This window comes from Phaethon aethereus (genome assembly GCF_964289735.1).
Source record: "Phaethon aethereus genome assembly, chromosome: 2".
In the NCBI taxonomy this organism is placed as follows: Eukaryota; Metazoa; Chordata; class Aves; order Phaethontiformes; family Phaethontidae; genus Phaethon; species Phaethon aethereus.
In genome coordinates, this window is record NC_138582.1 from 49,648,942 (window position 1) to 49,670,274 (window position 21,333).

General features: G+C 36.7%; 1 protein-coding gene across 1 annotated transcript in view; it reads left to right on the forward strand.

The window, feature by feature from the left end:
* The window catches only part of TRAPPC8 (trafficking protein particle complex subunit 8), a gene marked incomplete at its 3' end in the record, with an annotated part of 55,080 nt that overhangs the window by 10,586 nt on the left and 23,161 nt on the right, over positions 1–21,333 (forward strand). Inside the window, exons 4-18 of the mRNA XM_081996831.1 lie at positions 2,069–2,158; positions 3,492–3,666; positions 4,066–4,219; positions 5,358–5,445; positions 6,896–7,143; positions 8,310–8,425; positions 9,775–9,925; positions 11,249–11,349; positions 12,832–12,937; positions 15,191–15,322; positions 17,434–17,658; positions 18,737–18,845; positions 19,591–19,785; positions 19,975–20,105; positions 21,172–21,246. Coding sequence (XP_081852957.1) covers positions 2,069–2,158; positions 3,492–3,666; positions 4,066–4,219; positions 5,358–5,445; positions 6,896–7,143; positions 8,310–8,425; positions 9,775–9,925; positions 11,249–11,349; positions 12,832–12,937; positions 15,191–15,322; positions 17,434–17,658; positions 18,737–18,845; positions 19,591–19,785; positions 19,975–20,105; positions 21,172–21,246 — 2,096 coding nt within the window. The remainder of the gene's footprint in view (positions 1–2,068; positions 2,159–3,491; positions 3,667–4,065; positions 4,220–5,357; positions 5,446–6,895; positions 7,144–8,309; positions 8,426–9,774; positions 9,926–11,248; positions 11,350–12,831; positions 12,938–15,190; positions 15,323–17,433; positions 17,659–18,736; positions 18,846–19,590; positions 19,786–19,974; positions 20,106–21,171; positions 21,247–21,333) is intronic.

Genomic DNA, 21,333 nt, shown 5'->3' on the forward strand with positions numbered 1-21,333 from the left:
TTTCTTAACAATTTCTGAACACGTTAACAAGTTTGCCTAAACTTCAGCTCTGCTTGTTTAGTGTACTGGAAACATATTACTGGAAAAATGCAAAACATACAGGTCTGTGTACCTAAATGACACAGTGTTGCTATAACATGTGTTATGAAATGTTACATCAGTGAATTTTTTCAAATATTTTTTCTAATACTTAAAATAATAAATGTACACCGTATCACCTATAAATGATTACAGTTCTGTAAATGCTCTTGAGCAAATATTGTTAATGTATGTTGTGGTTGTGTAGAGGGAATCCAGTTGCCTTTGTAGCCACTTTCAAGGTTCTTAATAGGTTGAATAAGGAAGGGGAGGTGGGGGGAAAAATAAACAATCTGCCCCACAAAACAAAGTAGTACTTCCCTGTTCATAGCTGTGTCAGATTTAAAGAAAAAAAAAAATTTTGCCATGGTTCAGCTGTAAAAAAGAAATGGAGAACTGAAAACAGAGCTTGAAACTAAAATGCAGTTGAAATTTCTACCTTAAGTAGTTTAACATTGTTTTGAACCTGAGTTACTACAAGGCTTTGTTACACTTGTGAAAAATAGGTATATGAGTCACTTACTCAAGGTTTGTTTTTTGATAACAAGCTGGTTTTTTCCTTGATTTAAATAGTTGGCATATTTACATGTATTGCTTAGCAAAGCCAAGAGTTTTTTTATACTCTGGATGGGTGCTCAGAGAGCAGTTGCTAGAAAGGCTGTAATCAAAAGTTAGAAGTTTGCCTCCTATTGATCTTTTTTTGTGAGATGCACTGACTGCTAGACTGAGTTCAGTTATGAAGTGTCACTATATCTGACTTTTGTGTGGATGAAGCTCTAAGATGACCTGGCAATGTAAAATTAAACAAAATTATTTATCTTAATGCACTAGAAGATAATTCCAATATAAAAATGAAACTCGATTTCCGAAAGTCAGCTAAGAAATCAAGTTTGTGAATTTTGTTGGGGTGTTTTTTTGGGGAGGATGAGGGGAAGGTTTACAAAACATTAGAAATATTTATGCAAGTTAAAGCAAGGAACATGTTTCCTTGGGGCCATATAAAGAAAATAAATACTTTCAGGAGTTCTTATTAATGTATTTTTTTCCTGTACTGGTTGTTTTCTAGTTTGCAGATGAGTTCACACTTAACTGTGAAATCAGGTTATTTGAAGTGGACTGATTTTGCTCTGGGGTCTTTTTTCCACACAAGGGAAGGAGTTGCGGAATTGAGATGGCAGAAAACAGGCTTGAAAGAAGAAATAGTACTTCATTGCTAGACTGATAATTGGAGTGGAGAGAAACAGAAAAGATTTTTAAGTTCACATGTTCTTTGGATCTCGCAGACATACTTGGTTTCCCTTGATTTGTTACTCTTAGAAAAATGAAATCCTTATTGTAAAAGGGCATTTGAACGTGGCAGGCTAACATTAGAAGGCATTAATGGCACAGCTCAGATCTGAGTTTTTAGCTTTTTGCATCTCTGCTTTGCCAGCTGACAGCTGAACTGTTTATTTTTAGCAGGACAGAGGAAGGGGACTGCTGTCAAGCCAAGTCACAACACTTGCAAAAAGCTTTAGACAAACTGTCAGGATAGAGTTTTGGTAATCCTTAGTTCCTCTGCATATGCAAAAATTAATTCGTCGTCTTGGTTGATTCTTACATCCCTAGCCGAGGCAAGTTGAATGACTGTTAGAAGAATTTTGATTTGTTTTTGCTTTCCCAAATGTGTGTGTGTGTTTAAAGGGGTGGTATGGAGTAGTTACTCTAACAAGGACTGAATATATGTGAGTCTGCAATATTGAGGAAGTTGGTGCTTAAGATACTGTTCAGTGTCACAGGGTTTTATTCAAAATGTTACTGTTTCTCCCACTTGTATGTATTTTAGATGCTTTCTCCTTAGCCTGTCTCCCCTTCTTTATTCTGCTGTGCAAACCTTGTCAGAGTTTGCAAGCTTCACTTTTAGGCGTACTCTTTCGTATTTCCTTTTCAAATGAGTAAACAGAAGTTTTGCCAAATATTCTAATTCCTTCTATCTTATTGTGTATTCCAGCTACTACTCCCTGGTTTGAGTCTTACAGAGAGTGCTTTCTTCAGTCCATGCCTGCATCAGATCATGAATTCTTAAACCACTATGTTGCATGTATCCTTTGAGTGTTACAGACCTCTTGAGTGAAGGCTGTTACAGCTGGCTGCAGAAATGTAATGTAGGAGACGTTGAAATTTTGCAATAACTCTTTGCCGTTATGAATTGAAATACATCTTTTTTCTGATATATCTAACTATACAGACTGATTTTCTAAGGGGGTCAGGGTTTTCTTTGTGGTTAGTGTGCATGTTTGGTTTGTTTTTAAAAACCACACTCTTTTATGTGCCAGACTGAACTCTAAGCTAATACCTGTAAGCTAAACTTCCTCATCCTGAAACACTTTCTGCTGTAGCTCTTTAGGTATTTGTTGACTGTCCCTGATGTACAACAGAGGCTTGTGTATTTGGGATGCACCTGCAGCTTTTTATAGCTTTTTCTAGCAGATGGAAGGGGGAGGTTGGGGAGGGTGTTTTGGAAAATTGGTGAACTTTGAGCTATTTTGGACAAAAAGAAGTCTGGAAAGATGCCTAAATGCTTTAATTTTTTTTCTTTTTTTACCAAAACTTATGCCTGATTTGCTTGTCTACAGGGAAAATAAAAATATGCACTGCTTCATGACATACCTGGTGTTTAGCTTTACAATAATTATAACGCTGCAGGTTTCGTAAGACCTACTCTGTTTCTAACTCTTTACTGTGCTTTATCATTTCAGTATGGTGGAACAAGTATGCTAGTAGCCATTAGAGAGAACCATTTCTGCACAACTAACTTGGCAAAATACTGGCCTTTGACTTCTAAATTTTATTCACATTTAAAGTACAGCTTACTTTCTGGCTTCTCCGGATTAATGTCGTTGATTTGGTGACTTAGATGTAGCAGAGCAGGATGTTCCTTATTAATGATTATGTAGTTGAAGTAAAAATATGAACACTTCTGCTTTTTAATCAGATGTTGCTGTGTTTAGGAATACTGGCTGTTATTGTTGCTGAGCTGATACCTTAAAGTCCCAACTCTCCTTGGAAGTTGAAGACTAAAGTGCACTGGGGGTGAATTTCAGTTACATGTTTCATATGTGAACAGATGGTCTGTGTCTAAAATCTTAAATGAACTATTAGCTATTATGTATTGGCTTAGACTTGTATTTAGTGTTAGAATTGGAGAAAACACCTGTTTTGTCTTGTGTTACAAATGTTAGTTAACCGACCATTTAAATAGTGTTTTTTGTTGAGACTAAGGCTAATGTCTAATTGCACATACTTTTGTTGTAGTGTGTTTTATAGGCTTAAATGTTGTACTCATCTATTTTATTTTATACACTTTGTATTTTATTATATAATCAGTGATTGTTCCTGGGTTCTTCTGGTAAATGTCCTTAACATGAATTTAGGTATGCTTGTAGTTTCTTCTAGTGAACCAGAGCCTGTGGAGCAATTTCTGAAGCTGTCTCAAGAACAACATCGAATTCAACATAATAGTGAATACTTATATCCTAAGTGGTTTATACCAAACACGCTCAAATACTATGTGTTACTGCATGATGTAAGCACAGGAGAAGAACAAAGGTGAGTTTTCTGCCTTCAGTGAACTTACAGATGAACTCTTTGACTGAAATGTTTGCGGTTATAAATTCTGTTGAGATTAGACATTCAACAGGATACATTAACTAGTATGCTAACTATTACCAAGGCAGATTTCCTTAAGTATTATTTTTAGGTCTACTTTCTGTGTTCATATAAAATTAAAAGAATCAGTCCTAGCTTCTTGAGGTAGAAGTGTTCTTTGCTAGCTTGCTGAAGTAATTCTCAAAGATTCTCATTTCACTCTTGCATAAAGGACTGCTTTAAAAATAGAAGAATTTTCCTTTTAATCCCTATGGATAATAGTCTAAAATAGCTTGTTGCAGTACACACTTAGAATTGGTTTGATAACAAGACAAGCTAAATATTGTTTTATTTTTTCAGAGCTGACTCCATTTATGAAGAGATGAAGCAGAGGTATGGAACTCAGGGTTGCTATTTGCTGAAAATAAATTCTCGGGTGTCTAACAGAGGAATAGATGAACAGATACCAGATCCTTGGAGTCAGTACCTTCAGAAAAATACCATCCAGAACCAGGTATTGCAGTATTTTAAAAACCATTTATAAGGTGCATATGAGATCCCATTTTAGTTGTGTTTAAATTTTGCTTTAGTATTATGTATGTGTTTTTATAGAATGGACTGATAGGCAGTCAAGATACTTCTAACATAACTATGACTTTTTGTGAGGGCATAAAATGAGTCCTCTCTCAAAGAACTGTGCTTGATGCTACTTAAATTGACAGTAAGGAGCACCTAAATACTAGACTATCTGAAACAGACTGACAGGGGCACTGAAATAATAGACTTGTGCTTTATGCACTGTCAAGAGCAAGTAACCTCAGAAATGTCCTATTCATAACAACTTCATTTTGATTAATTTTCTTCACTCATAAAATTGGATTTTTTTTTTCCAGGTCTTCTGTACCGCACTAAACAGTGTGGGTGTGTTGTGTTGTGGGGGTATGTGTGGCTTTTCTGGTAACTTCATCCAGTCCAGTCTGGTCTGTCACCTGCTAAGATGGCAAATGATAGTGTGTGTTAGCTCAGAGTCTTGAGTTCAATTTGCCATAAATGTCTGTATTTTTGGCTTCAGGACCAAAAATATTCCTTCTTGAGTTTGCTTTTGACTACTCTGCAATTTTAACTGCATCTGATTAAAAGGTTTGTTTATGGAATCATAGTTCTTTAACAAATCTAGCTGGCAATGGAAAGTCAACACATTCTGTGAGCTAAGAGGACCAGTAAGTAATGTTCCACCATAAACTAATTAGATCTTTTTTGTTTTTTCTGTCCCATGTCAACTGTCCAACACAAAATATTTTTTTTTTGTATGAGCTTGTTCAGGAATTGCTTTAGGGACCATATATTCACTGTTGTAGACATTGCTGCGTAAGAGTTGGAGTTGCTTCCTTTAGTTGACAGTTGAAGCTATTTGAGCAAGCCAGAAGATACTTGCTTCATTTGTTGGTGAATATAACATATCTTACAATAGGACAAGTTCTTAAAGCCTCACAATCAATTTAAGAAATTAATATATATGAACAAACATGCTTTCTTAGTTATTAACTGTTATTAAAGTTAACAACTACTGTTAACTGACTTGTTTGTGTGTGCTCTAGTATTCTTAAAATTCTGACTTTTTTCCTTTTTTTTTTTTTTTTTTTTCCTGGCAGGATTGTTTTGAAGATTGTCCTTATGCTGTCATTTCAAACAAGAATACTGATCCCTTGATATCAGATGGCTTAGACAGTGAAATTAAAGGTATTTTTATAACTTCTATCAAAGCATTGATGTGATAGCTGTATAAATGCTATCTCATGTTTTGGACAGTAATGATTTGTTAGGGAATTCAAAGCAGTAATTTTGGAAATCCTCAAAGATAATGTAACCTGCGGTTCACAAAGAAAAATGCTATGGTGTTGATCTGCTGGATTGGTGGTAATTGGTAGATGGCTATTGATGTATTTGGCTCATCTTTTGTAAGATTAACCATATTGTCTGCCAACTCTGACAATTAATAAAAAATTACATAGTATTAAATGGCTAATTTTCATCATAGCAAAAGTTCTGGTTAGTGTGCTCTGTAGCTTGGGAGCTGAGGTGGTATTTTTTTTATTTTGTTTTTAAATCTGGAAATGACAGAATAGTGACTTAAGTAGTAAGTTGGCTGGAAGAACTTCTTGCACAATTGAGCTCGTGCATGGCAGAGGGCAGTAAATTAAATTGGGTGCAAATTAATGCATGGCCTTTTAAATTTGTTTTTAAAGCAGCTGTGTAGGATTCAGATGAGAAGCATCATCAAATAGGGAAGAAGTGGAGGTATCCCACACTGTCTGGCCTGACTCAGCCCAGATCCTTCAGACCTCACTTGAAAGGCATGGGGGGATCTAGTGTGTATGTAGGAGAGCCTGCAGTTGCCTAGAAAAAGTATCTTTCTAGGGCCTTACAGCCCAGATGTAGTCTGCAAGCTCTTGTTTGAACTTTTACATACCCAGCTTTACATTTCATGAGTAAAATCCATTAAGAACTTGCTTTCACAGCTCAACTTTGCACAGTGCTAGCAAGGGCCAGATAAAGCAAGCTGACTTTCTTATACAGAAAGGAAATAATAAATAAGATAACTATTTAAGTCTTAGAGCAAAATGGTGTCTTGGTCTAGTTTGGATAGCTAGATGCAGTAGTGGTCAGCAGCCCTTCCCACTGAACTAAGAGGATTTTGGAAGAGGTTGTTTTACATCATGATTGCTCAGAAGGGCATGTAAATGAGTTTGGGTTTTTTTAACCTTAAAACAGAAACAGAGAAAAGTAAATGGATCCAGTGGAGCCGTTGTAGTAATTGCTGCGTTTCCAGCTTTTCATGAGTATTTGACTTTGATTTTAAAGTTTTCATAATTTCCCTTCAATATTGTTGATACTTGGTGATTCTTTGCACTGTAGTTGAGAACCAAAAATGTGTGTACTTAGCCATGTTGTAGTTCCTGAGATACCCTGAGCTTTCTGAAGAATTTCAGGAGTGATGTAATACTCAGGTAGTGCTGGGCTGCTGTCTGCTGAGCATTGATCTGTAGTGCAGAGTAATTCATGAGTAGCTTTGCTTAACAGAATTCCGAGTAAGGAAAACTTCAAAGTAGTTAATAAAAATGACATTTAAAACCCAAAATATTTAAATAACTTTATACTTACTGGGGTTTTTGTTTCAATCTTTCAATAGATGGCATGCCAAATAACTTTAAGACTCACCCCCTTCAACTGGATCATCCCTGTGGCAGTTTGGATAGCACTGATTACATGAAGGCTACTACATCATTGCAAGACACAAAGAAATCAAATTCTGGAACACCACACGGTGCTTGTTTAACACTCACAGACCATGATCGGATTAGACAGTTCATACAGGAATTCACATTTAGGGGACTTTTGCCACATATAGAGAAGACAATTCGGCAACTTAATGATCAGGTCAGTTTACTTTTAAAAACACTTTGTGCTGTAATAAGAAAAAACAGTTGGGGTACAAATCCAGTTATCCAAAAATCTGTTCTGAAATTCTTACTTCCTTCTGCATCCAATGATTCAATGATCTTATTGAAAACTAAGTGAATTCAAGAGAAATAGCTAAAGTTACCTTTTTGGCTCAATTTATCTTTAAAAAAAACCCAAAAAACAACCAACCAAAAAAGCCCATTTTATCAACTGAGCTTCAGTGCCAGGTGGCTTCTTGGTAAAAGTCTGTCTGAACTGTTATCAGGGATATCTGTCCTTGCTCCTAAAATTTTTAAATTTTATGCTTCTGGATGGTTCTGGCACGGGGAACAAAATATACATTTTGTTTCAACTTTAGAATGCACAATGAAAGTTAAGTGTATTTTCATCAATAATTGTCTGCAAAACAGCTGCATACTTTGGGGGTTCGTATATGCTGACCGTGTTTATGCTTCGAAAGTTTTATGAAGAAACACAAAAAAAGTGCATACCTGAAAGGTAGCAAACAGCCTTACCATTATGAATGTAGTAATACATTTCTAGTAGTAGTAAAAAAATCATGATGTTATGATTTTTAAGATTATCTTTAAAAAGAGATGTAGTTTGCCATGGATCAAGGGAACGATAATTCCCTTTGGAAGTTTTCCTTATTAGTGGAAATTATCTAAAAGAATGAAGTTGTGTAACCTTGATTGCAGGTATGACTAGTACCCTTAACACTTGAAATTGGTGTTTGCAGTGTGGTAATGCTTAATGTGAGTAGTGATGGGGAGAATGTTCTCTCTTAAAGTGTGTACTTAGTCTATATTTTAGGTTGGACTAACACCAGAAATTAGATATTCTGTGAGATTTCAAACAGATAAATGTTTCAGATCTTAGGATTGAGTTTATCTGCAGCTTACAGCAACAATAGTGAACCTCAGCTGTCTGAAATAGAATGAATATATGAATTGCAACTTCTGCCTCAATGTCAGTGATTCATTCTAAAGAAGTTATTGGTTACTTTATTGTTTTTTATTTATTTCTGTTTTATGGAAAAAACAGTTTAGGAAGCCTTAATGAAGCTTGGGGTTTTATATTGGTTTAACTTATATTAGTATATCTCTTGCAATGTAGTGCTTTAATTTAGTGTCTTTTTGCAGTTAATATCCAGGAAAGGTTTGAGTCGATCGCTGTTTTCTGCTACTAAAAAATGGTTTAGTGGCAGCAAGGTTCCAGAGAAAAGTATAAATGAACTGAAGAATACTTCTGGTTTGCTGTAAGTAATATCAGTCCTTACCTTTAGATCTAAACTGAAAATGTACCTGTTGTTTGGGGCAGGGAAGGCCTGTGTGTATTTGGTGTTCTGAAAGTGAACTAAATCAGGAATATCGTAAAAGACTTTAATTGGAGAAATCATGAAAGGTACTATGCCTGAACTTGTACAATAAAAGAGTAGCAGAACTTAAAGAAAAAGGAGATAAAAGAATCTGTTTATATAGCCATCTTCCTGCTATATTTACAGTGAGCTTATATCTAAGCTACAAAGAAGGTACATTTTTTTTTTAAGAGTAATAGTAATAAAAAGAACCTGTGGTCTGCTGTAAGGGATTTATTTTTTTTTTTAATTAGTAGAAGCTTTTTCTTTTCTTATACATGGGGTTTGGCTTGAACGGGTGTTTTTGTTTATGTAACTATGGAATTTACTGCAGTTGAGTATTAAGTATATTTCTTTTGTGAGTGTGTTTGAGAGCTAAATTAAAGGGAATTTCATACTTTTTGCACCTGCATTTTACACTAAAATCAGGTTTTAAATTTTACCATTTTATTCATTCTCTATGCTTTGTAATTTCCCTCTATGAATGAGGATGTATAATAATGAAAAGTACTCTTTTCTACTGCCTTAACCACAGAAGTCTAAATAGTTCTTGGACATTACCTAGCCAAAGTCAATGTCCCTGACAGTTACATACAGCTTTAAATTTCTATGTTGTTTGTCTTTTGGATTCATAATCGAAATGTTGGTAATTTCAGCTTTCCGTATTCAACTTGTGAGCATGGTTTCCTTCCTACAAAGTTTGACGAACAAGTGTCTGTGAAAATGTATTTGATCTTCACTGAAGTGATTCATATATATTTGATTAACCAAAAGTTAGTCTGATGCTTGCCAAGGATAGGAGCTTGCCCAGTGTTTTGGCATAAGGCATAGCTTTTTAGGGGATTCTTTCTTTCAAGAGAAATGAGGAGAGATAACAACTACAGTTAGGTGAACAAAGTCTTTTTTTTTTTTTCCCTTCTCATACAGCTCTGTTCTAACAGTTAATCTTACTGAGCAGTTTCAGTGATAGCTGCATACTTTTTTTTCAGTATTTCTTGGCTAAGAGGAATGCTTGCTTTGAATGTTAATGGAACAGTGAATCTTGTTAATCAGAAAGTAGGGTGTGAAACCAGTATACATGTGTCAGGAAGCAGCTTCTTTTCTTAGCAGTTTTGGGTAAGGCTGAAGCAATGCAGTTTTTATTCCTACTTTGTCAACAGAGATTAAGATCAGAGGGGAAGACTTTATAGAGCATGTCTTGCTCTATTTATTAAAATTATGACTTTGAATTTAAATATTTGTATTTATAGGTATCCACCAGAAGCACCAGAGCTTCAAATCCGGAAAATGGCAGACTTATGCTTTTTGGTGCAACACTATGAACTTGCATATAGCTGTTACCATACAGCAAAGAAAGACTTCTTAAATGATCAGGCAATGCTTTATGCAGCTGGAGCACTGGTTGGTACTTCACATAACAAACATTTTGTGAACTTTTCCTCATAATCTCTAATAGTTGTCTGAAGGTAACAAAATGCAATCTCTTCCCTCCACCTCCAAATTTATAAGGGTCTCGCCAAATTTGCTGCATATCTTTAGCAAATCCTAAAGTGTTCTTAAATCTATTGGCTGCTGTTTTATGAAGGGAATAAAGATGTGAATAAAAATTGAAGCGTTAGTTCTTAAAGTGTGAAATGTGGAAAGGAGAATACCTAGAACGCAACTGCCAGCAAAATGGATCTTTAAACTTGTGGTTTGAGAACTCAAACAGGTGTGAAATAATTCTGTAGTATCTCTTTTAGACTTTGGCAAAATAATTCTTTGCCAGGAAGTCAAGACTATGTCACTATAAATACGGTATTGTACCTTTGTTTTATTAAGACTTTTGAGAGATATAGTTTGAGTATGTCACTACTGAACTTCACTGTAAACACATACTCATTCATTAATTTCTCTTGAGAGTGAAGATACATGTGACTAAAATAATTTTCAATAATGTAAATGGGAACACTGGGGAAAACCAAGATGTTTGTTTTAACAATTTTTAGAAGCTATGTTTTGTAGACTTTGGTTAACTAGATTAAATTTGAAACTTTACTTTGCAGAGCTATGGAAGCATTCTTGTACACTGTCTCATCTTGATGTAAAATGCTCACATAAACGTGTATTTTTGCAGTACAGACAGCTGCTCTGCATTTGGATAATTTGAAAAGTTATCTTAATTTCTTAATGAATGTTTTGTATAGAGGTCTTAATTATGAATTTTTGTCTTTGAATCAGTCTTTACTTACTGCAGAAGAACTTTGCTATCCTATCTTCACCCTGTAAGGAAAGAAGTAAAATTTCAGAGTGCATGTTTATTAGAATTTCCTTGGAAGTTGAGAATGTAACTTCATTTAAGCAAAACTCGGAAAACAGTCCTCGTCCTAAAACAGATGGTAGTGCTACTTTATCAGAAAGATTATTCTTGCAGTAGGAAATTATCTCCTGGACTTGTAAAGCAGTACTGGATCAATGCTTCTGCATAGTCTTGGGGGTACCATCAGCTGAAAACACTTATTTCAGTGTGTATAACCAGACAGCAGCAAGACAGTTAATTATAAGCCATAAGTAGGCTACTGTATGAAATGTTTTATCAGTTACAGTGTGTTGGGTACACTTTTAGATGTCAGTGACTGATTAGATGAATATCTTGAACTAGAAGTTGGTGAAACGTGTTCCTCAGCATTTTGAGGAACAGTTTATTGAAAAAACTACAGTGACAGTACTGAATGTCTCTTGTAGGAAATGGCAGCAGTATCAGCTTTTCTTCAGCCTGGAGCTCCTAGGCCGTATCCTGCTCATTATATGGAAACAGCAATTCAGACCTATCGAGATATCTGCAAGTATGTTGTTTACTTTTGTACTGATCCAATGAAAGTTGAAAGGCCTGGTGGTTTAACTTTCTTCCCCTGCACACTGATAGTGCCAGATTACTGAAAGATCACAGAATGATGGTAACTTTTAAGATACTTTAGTTTATCTAGGGTAACATGGAAGGGGATCTATGCTGTTCTTAACAGAGTGCTTATTAAACTTGTGTATTGGATTTACCTGGTAAGATTTTGATAGTGGAGTGGCTGCAGGGATGGTTTCTGTGAGAAGACAGCCTGAGCTGCCCCCATGTCAGACAGCTGGTTTTCACCCAGCGCCAAAATGGACGCGTTGCTGCCCAAATCTGAGTCTGTCAGCAGTGTTGGTGGCACCTCTGTGATAACATGCTTAAGGAAGGGTAAAAGTAGCTGCGCAGCAGCTGAGAGAGGAGTGAGAAAATGAGTGAAACAGCCCTGCAGCCACCAAGGTCAATGAGGAAGGAGGGGGAGGATGTGCTTCACTGCAGCCTGTGGAGAAGACTGTGGTAAAGCAGGGTTATCCCTGTGCAGTCCATGGAGGACCACAGTGGAGCAGGGATCCACACTGCAGCCTGTGGAGGACCCAGTGCCAGAGCAGATGGATGTGCCCTGAAGGAAGCTGCAGCTTGTGGAGAGCCTATGCCAGAGCAGGTTCCTAGCAGCTGTGACCTGTGGGGAACCCACACTGGAACAGTATGTTCCTGAAGGACTGCATCTATGGGAGGGACCCCACACTGGAGCAGGGGAAGAGCATGAGGAGGAAGGAGTGGCAGAGATGAAATGTCAGATGAACTGACCTCAACTCCTTTTCCCTGTCCTCTTGCCACGCTTGTGGAGGGGGAGGAGGTAGAAGAGTTGGGAGTGAAGTTGAGCCTGGGAAGAAGGAGGAGTCGGAGGAAGGTGTTTTAGTTCTGTTTTTATTTATTGCTATCCTATTCTGTTATTAACTGGCAATAAATTAATTTAATCTTTGCCAAACCAAGGCTGTTTTGCCTATGACTGTAAGTGGTGAGTGATCTCCCTGTTGTTATGTCAGCACATGAGCTTTTTAATCTAATTTCCTCCCCCTGTTTTGCTGAAGGGTTTGTGATAAATCAGCTTGGTGGGCACCTGGTAATCACCAAGGTCAACCCATCACAACTTGTTTCTGGCTGTTGGACTTCTTGTTTATCAGATAATTTAGTTAGTTGGATCATTTTAGTTGGTATTTTTATAAACACAATACTGTCCTCAAAAATTCTCTCCAGCTTTGGCTTTCAAAAAGCTACTGTTACAGTAGGGTAACACACTTTATGTGTCAATCTGCTTGTGGTTGTTTTGCAGATGATAAACTTAACATATTTTACTTTAAGAAGGATAAACAACAGAACATCAGTCTGATGTAATATGGAGAAAATTTGTCAGATTTGAGGTGAAAAGTTTTCCATGGTTTATTTTGATAAATATTTATTAATACATCTCTGTTTTTGTTTTTAGGAACATGGTTTTGGCTGAACGCTGTGTGCTGCTTAGTGCTGAAATCTTAAAAAGTCAAAGCAAATATTCAGAGGCAGCTGCTCTTCTGATTCGTTTAACCAGTGAGGTAAAACAGTAGCATTTTCCAGCCTTGCCTTCCCTCTGTTTTGTTTACTTACCCAAGCACTTCTACATTACATTCTAATTCTTGTCCTATGATATTTTCTAGCCAAAGGTAGCAAATGAGACAGTATAAAGCACGAAGAAAAGCGCTTACACTCCAAGTGAAGAAACTAGTAGTGTTATTCTTTTTCTTTGTAGTCAAGTGACTTGCTTGACTTCTTTAAATGTGCTAAACGTGCATTTGTTATCTTTGGCTTTATAACTAATTTACTTTGACATCTGCTTAGGTCTTGTATGGCATACTTTAAGAACTCATGGATTGAAAGTATTAGCATGGCTTGCCAGAGACTTAATGAATACTATCCTACATATAATCAGAAGTTCTGTATAGTTTAAGTAACTATGGCATTACTGTAGCTCAGCTGTTATGAATCATTAGAGACTTACTGTGTAAGTGACGGCTAGTCTGAACATTTCTATAATATTAATTGGTGGAAATTAAGCATGGAATTAGCTTCTAACAGCCCAGAAAGGGTCTTGCTTGAAAAGGAGTGAAACAAATGTAATATCAATAGTAGTATAGCATCTTCTGTGTAGCTTGAGAGGAAAGTCTAACTGTCAGTTCTGTCATTGTGGCCACCTGCACCAAATGTGATGCTTCTGAGACTTCCTGGGACAGATTAAGCATGGAATAAATTTGCTTAGTTCTGTAAGTTTCTCTCTCAGGTGTTTTTGTAGCTTCATTCTTGCCCTTTCAACTTAAGCTTGCTACCAAAATTTGTGTGAGCAGTATAAGTTATTTAAGCAAGGAATTTCCTAGAATCATAGAGTAGTTTGGGTTGGAAGGGACCTTTTAAAGGCCATCTAGTCCAACCCCCCCTGCAATGAGCAGGGACATGTTCAACTAGATCAGGTAGCTCAGAGCCCCGTCCAACCTGACCTTGAACGTTTCCAGGGATGGGGCATCTACCACCTCTCTGGGCAACCTGTGCCAGTGTTTCACTACCCTCACTGTGGAAAATTTCTACCTTATATCAAGTCTAAATCTACCCTTTTTTAGTTTAAAACAGTTACTCCTTGCCCTGTCACGACAGGCCCTGCTAAAAAGTCTGTCCTCATCTTTCTCATAAGCCCCCTTTATGTACTGGAAGGCTGCAATAAGGTCTCCCTGGAGCCTTCTCTTCTTGAGGCTGAACAACTCTCTCAGCCTGTCTTCATGGAGTGGTGTTCCATGATCCCTCTGACTGTTTTTGTGGCCCTCCTCTGGAGCCTTTCCAACAGGTCCATGACTTCCCTGCGCTGAGGGCTCCAGAGCTGGACACAGGACTCCAGGTGGAGTCTCACCGGAGTGGAGTAGAGGGGCGGAATCCCCTTCCTCGACCTGCTGGCCACACTTCTTTTGCTGCAGCCCAGGATGTGGTTGGGCTTCTGGGCTGCGAGCGCACATTGCTGGGTCATCCAGCAGTACCCCCAAGTCCTTCTTGGTATTGCTGCTCTCAATTTAAATACTGTTGGCTCTGCACAATAATTTTCTGACTTAAAATTATATGTAGTATGCTTGTGTTGCCTTTTGGCAGTTGCAAGGAAAATCTTCATAGGATACTATATACTCAGAGTATATTTGTAGTCAAGACAAATACTTGGACATCACTGATAATATGGAGTTCAGTTGTGGTAAAATGAAGTAGATTCTGTTCTGTTTGGTTAAAGTAATATAGCTGTGTCTTGGCGTGAGAAGAGAAAGGGGTAATAATAAGAAATTGTACATTATTAAGAAAGTATGCTGGTTTTTGTGATGCAAAGTCATTAAGTTCCATTGGTCCCTCTGTTTTTCCTTCATCCTGTTAAAGCTCTTATTTTTTGTTTCTAGCCTTAATATCTATCTGCAGGGGGAGGGAGGGGAAAAGGTAGCAGAGTGCTTCAGAGGTAATGGTAAGTGTTAGAAACTGTAGCCTGAGTAACTGAAAAAGCAGAAAATATTTGTTGTCACTCATACTGAAACAGGTTGCTATATAAATCTTTCCACTGGAAAAAAGTACCAGTGTGTTTGGTATTGAGCACTATATGTATGACAGTGAAAAATACTTTTAGTCTTATTTTCTTTTCTATGCCCACAGGTACATATAATGTTAGTATATAAGAGTTTTCAACTTCACAGCACTGCTACAGCTTACTGTCCCTGTTAGCATTAAAACAATGCCACTGTTTATGTTTGTATTCAGCTTTGAAGCTAATTCTCCTTTTTGCTTTTAAATAGGATTCAGATCTTCGCAGCGCACTTCTGTTGGAGCAGGCAGCCCATTGCTTTATAAACATGAAAAGTCCCATGGTTAGAAAGTTTGCGTTTCATATGATATTGGCTGGCCATAGGTTTAGTAAAGCAGGCCAGGTAAGTATTATCTTTCTGCATGGAAAATATGCCCAGTATTTGATACTTATTCTGAAAAGCATGTTAAATGTGTCATTAGTCTTGAGAAAGATGTTTGACTTCTGACACTTTTGTATTGGACAGAAGTATTCAGCTCTGATCTTCAGAAAATGACTTCTGCATTGATCAGTGTAGTCTTTTACTTCTATATTTGAAGTAATGCTGGTCACTGACTTGAAACTGATGTGTGTTTTCATTTCTGGGTCTCAATTTTATACACAGTGAAGTAGGAGGCTTTTTATTTGTGTAAAGGAGCATTTTTTTACTCTTGACATGAGTAAATTGCAGGAGTTAGGGTTTTGTTAAACTCTTCATTTATTAGCATAATAGCAAAATTTAGATACCTGTTTTTCCTGGTGCCTTAACTATGTGGTTTTTAGTGGAGGTGCAGGTGTATGAACAGTTACAAGAAAAACTAAAGCAGCTCTTTTTGGCTGCTTAGACTTAAGTAGCAATTAAACCAATGCCAATCAGATTGTTTTGACTTCTATTCACATTCCTGTGCAGGCTGTTCTAACTGTGGTAAATAAATTCAAAGTTTGTGGGACATAACTTGTGTGCTTTATTTCTGCCACAGTTGTGTGGTAGACTCTTTAAAGATAGCTTGTGCTTGATTCCTGCTGAAGTTAGCCCTGGAGTGCAGTTATGGGGCTGTCTCTGCATACAGTCAGTTTCAGTTTACTGATAAGCTGTAAATCTCTGATAGAAATAAATTTGTATTGCAAATCAATAATATAAGAGAACCCAGGCATCAGAGTTATGTTTGAAACAAAGCCCTATGGTCTTGAGGTGGTGTTCTTCCATCCCACCCAATCTCATTTTTATTATCCTGGTAAGGACCAAAGCAAGTATTGTTGTATTCTTGGCTTCTGTATTTAAAATCATGGATGTGAAGAACAGTAGGAGCATTTCCCCCTGCCCCTGGTTGTCTTCGTGCGGTAGTTTCCCTGTCTATTGTTATGACAATACAGTACTGACAGGGAGCTATTGATCAGAGGCTTTTTAAATTTATTCTTTTGTATCTCACTCCTTTGCCTGGAAAAGTGCATGCATTTTGTAAAGCTTTGACTTTGTCTTCATGTAACAGCGCTCTCATTTGCGTCTAATTCTTGTAGGGATTCTGGCTTCCAGGGAATGCTTTTTCAGTGTTACAGTAGATGTAGGTTATTCCCTTCACCCCGCATCCTTAGAGGCACTAAAATATTAAATGCTACTGAAGAGAAGTCAGCCAGGCTGCTCAGCTGCATACTATAATACTGTATTTTAAAGTGTCAGTATTATCTACTGATGTTAAGGATTTACTGCTTGTAATCTGCTGTCATCACCACATCAGTTTGAACATACCTTAAATTTTTCACATTACTGCTGTAAATAAGTGAATGCTGTTCCCTTTATTTAGAAGCTGAGACTTGCCTGTACAGTGAGTGCCTATGCAGATGTTCAATACCTAGACTTGGGATTGAATGCCCAGGTCCTGATGTATGTACAGGAAAGGAACTGTGGAGCTGACTGGGAGTAGAGCATGTATCTCCCAATGGCTGATGTGATTGGTGATTTTATTTTGTATGTACTGTAGGGCTGTGTTTTGTTGGTTTGCTTGGCATGGGCTTTGTCCCAAGTTTGTCTACTGAACAACAGTTGACTGGAAGTGTCACACTGAAAGTTCAGTTACAGAAATGAAACGAAATGTGTTAAATGTAGCTTATGTCCTGAGGCTTGGCAGTAGAGCTCTGCAGATGTTAGCAGTCAGTCCTAAAGCAATGCAGAACACTATTTTAAAAGTAGTTTTCTTGTTTTTTTAACTCACTGCCTGTTACTCTAGTCTTTGAAAGCATGAACTTAATCTGCAGGCTAGGCTCTGTACTGTAGGAACCAACACTTCTGTGCTTAGATTAATATTTACTAGATACTATGAGGTATAGTTATGCAAACATTACACTTAGCATAGTGGGAGTGGTGGTGAAAACTTCAGTAACTTCTCTGACTTACTGTGCAATCTTCCTAATACTGCAGCTACAATGAGTGGTTAATGGGATTATTTGAGAAATAATCTTGCTTGTTGTTTCTTGTAGAAAAAACATGCCTTACGTTGCTACTGTCAAGCCATGCAGGTTTACAAAGGGAAAGGCTGGTCTCTTGCAGAAGACCATATTAACTTCACTATTGGTCGCCAGTCCTTTACGCTTCGTCAGCTTGACAATGCTGTGTCTGCCTTCAGGCATATTTTGATCAATGACAGTAAACAACCTCCAGCTCAGCAAGGAGCTTTTTTAAGAGAATATCTTTATGTTTATAAGGTAAATGGCTTTTCATTTTCTTTATTACTTGAGTAATCAGTGATTTTATTACCAGTAATTTTCTATTAAGTCATTAAATGATTTTCTGGCATACCTTCTTTGTTCCAGGCTTGTTTTTTTAATCTGGTTGATGTGTTCACTTTTTACTTTAGGCTTCAAAAAAATAAATATGCTGTATCTTATGTGTGTATTATGTGTACTTCCACCAATGGGTATTAGTGTGACACTTTGTGTGTGTGTTCATTACAGTAAAATGAACTCTTCCTTTTGAGGGTCATGACTGATTGCAGCTTGTGGTAGTTCAGTTTCTTTTAGAGGAAGTGGACCTGTTTTGTTTTGATCAATTTATAATGATTTTTGAGGCTTTGATAATAAACATATAATAAAGGCTAGGTAGCTCTGTCACCTGGTACTATAAAGTACTCCCCATCCATGTTGTAGTGAGTTTTATTTTTTAATATGGGTTTTTATAGATCAAGCGACTCATCAAGTTGGCTCTAAGTTCATGAATGATTCTGAATTGTAGCATACTATGTAATCTGTTTAGTGCTGATATCACCACACAACTTGCAGCTCTGTAGTTACTGTCTTAAAGCTTGTAAACAGGGTTTCTGTGGTGTTTGCTAAGTTATCTCTCTTACTTGAGAGACCTTACTTGAGACTGGTGTTGAGTCCACAGCTCGGCTGTGGTGAGTGTCTTGGGTAAGGGTGGTGGTGGTGTAGTGAACACAGTTTATCAAATTCTGAGTTGGAAAGTCAAGCTTTGCATCAAATAAAGCTTGTAACAGCCATGCAGCCACAATAGTGATTAAAGTGCTGGGTTAAAATAATTGTTCTCCTTTTTTATGAAGTTTGTGAAAACTTTAAACTCTTTTTGAAGAAAAAAAATACTATTTCAGACCATCAAAGCAGAAGAAACTAATAAAACAGTTCATTGAAGTGATTCATTCCACCTTAAAAATACTACCTGTTCAAACATTGCTTATAACTTGGCTTCTTTATTCAATCACTGGTAATGTACAGGATGGACATCATGTATTTGCATAATGGCATGACACTCTTTTCCTCCTTTGCTCAGAATGTAACCCAGCTATCACCTGACGGTCCGTTACCACAGCTTCCTTTACCATATATTAACAGCTCAGCAACCCGTGTTTTCTTTGGGCATGATAGAAGACCAGCAGAAGGTTAGAAAATTTTATGTAAATAGACTGAAGTCCCTTATTTATGAAACCAAAATATATGCAGGAGTTGGTATAATTTAAAGAACTCTATCATTATGTAAAACTAATGTGACAAGGTAACTTCTTAAATTGGTTTTAAAAAGAAAAGCTTAAGCTTAGTATCTACTTGCTAGATGTTTAGACTTTCTGTGTAAATATAAAATCTGCATATGTGGATGTGCTGGCTTCCACTGTTTTTCATAACAGGAAAGCGTCAATGCAAGTCTGTAATGAACTTCATGAAAGGGATTTCATTAATGCTTTAGCAAATGCTAGACACTAGTGCTAATGCTGGAAATTAGCTTTACAGTTACCTTTCTCTTGATGAAATGTTTGAAACGCTGATTCCTGAATGCAAAGTAAGCTGAGTGGAAATTCTTATATAAACCAGGGCTGTACTGTGGGGCTGTAGTCTGTCATAAAGTAAAAATAATCTGTAAACTGAGTATACCATGTAACATGTTAAAATCTTGCAATTCTATAATTTGCAAATAGAATTGTACTCGAATTATCCTCAGTATTGTGTTCCATGTGTGTATTTCAAAATGCCCTGCAATTCACTGACTTAAATCAATTATAACACAAAAATGACAGTGACTGAGAACTTAACATATTTAACAATACTTACCAAATTGCCAGTGCAGACCTCTTTGTTGCAACTGTTGCATGCCACTGGTCTCATATTCTAAGACTGCCTTACTCATACTAGGTGAAAAGCAGGCAGCTACGCACATAAGTCTGGATCAGGAGTATGACTCGGAATCATCACAACAGTGGAAGGAACTTGAGGAGCAGGTTGTTTCTGCGATAAATAAAGGAATACTACCTTCAAACTTTCAGCCAACACAGTTCTGCTTAAATCGCTACTCGGATAACTCCAGATTTCCACTTGCTGTGATAGAAGGTAAAGTTAAGATTTATACACTTCAGAAATAAAATGAGCTAGATAAATTTGTACAATATGTCCTGTGTTATTGTAGATTTAAACCAATGTTCTTATGCACGTTGTTAGCACAAGAATGGTTTGAGTTACGTGAACCTTCAGATTGTGGTGGGGATAGCCTGTTATTATATTCTTGCACTTTTTTGATAGAACCGATAACTGTAGAAGTGTCCTTCCGAAATCCACTGAAAGTTCCACTTCTTTTGACGGAACTTTCATTGCTGTGGAAATTTCAACCTAAAGACTTCAATGCAAAGCATGGTGGAGAAAAAAGAGATCTGGTAAGGAAAGCTTCATCCTTTTTCAACCAAAACCAAACAGCCGTAGTTATGAAGTATATATTAACTTAATATATATTAACTTTAATCTTCAAAATCTGTAGTATGAAAACAGCTGGTTTAAGAGCAAACTAAAAAAGACCAAAAAAAAAGTAGCTACTGAATTTCTTTATGCATTGTTTAGATTTTCCTAGATTCATAGGGCCCAAAGCAGCCAAGCTAACAAATGTATTGTAATGAGTATTGTAAAGCTTAATGTGAAGCAAAATACTCCCAACATTTCATTGCATGTATAGCACTAGCCTTGACCAGTAGAAATGACTTGCAATGTCCATCAGTATATTATCAAATACTTTTTTCTTACTTGAGCTACTGTACATAGTGAAATGTGTGTTCTGAAAAATTGTGTTGGTATGATAGGAACATCTTGGTATCTTGATTGGAAGAAAAATGAAAATTTTTTGTGTCAGAAATTAGTATTTTGAATACTTTAGATGAACTATCTACTACTGTTTAATGTAACGCTTCAACTAATACTGCCAAAACTTCCTTCTGAAGGAACTGTTCTCACATACATATTTTCAAGGTTTTAATAAGTTCTAATACTGAGTATTACAGTAAATTCCTTAATAATTTGGTTTCTTGGTCAAAAATATTTGGCATATAGTGATCTCTAAAAGTGCTGTAACTGTTTCCTGGAGTTATAAACATGGCTCCATATAAATAAGTCTCAAGGATTACTATATACTTCCCTTCTGGTCTGGTCTGAATTGCTACTTCAATGATATGATAAATACTTCTGAAATTGATTGTGAATGGTTCCAATTTATAGTGATATATCTTAAATTTCTTTTAAGTAAATATTTACTGAGCTCTCTAGCTGCTTCTTTAATTCAGAAAGCATGAGAAGCTGAGCATACAGCACCTGCTGGTACTAACTGTCTGCAGTCTGAAATTTCTGTATGTTTTTTTTTTTCCTTGAACACTTCAGGAAAGGTGTGGGAAGTAATATTTGTGGCACTTTCTGCCTAGTAGTAATAGTATCTGAAAAGCTGTTTCTTCTTTTCAGGGAATGTGTGATGACGATATGATAGGAACTGAAGCAATAGCAGAATTTTTAATTAATAGTGAGGAGACAAAAGTGGTAAGCGCTATATTTTCAGTGTTGAACTTCAGGGTGCAGTTGTTATGATCTGAACTTAATGCTAAACTGACTACTGATATATATGAA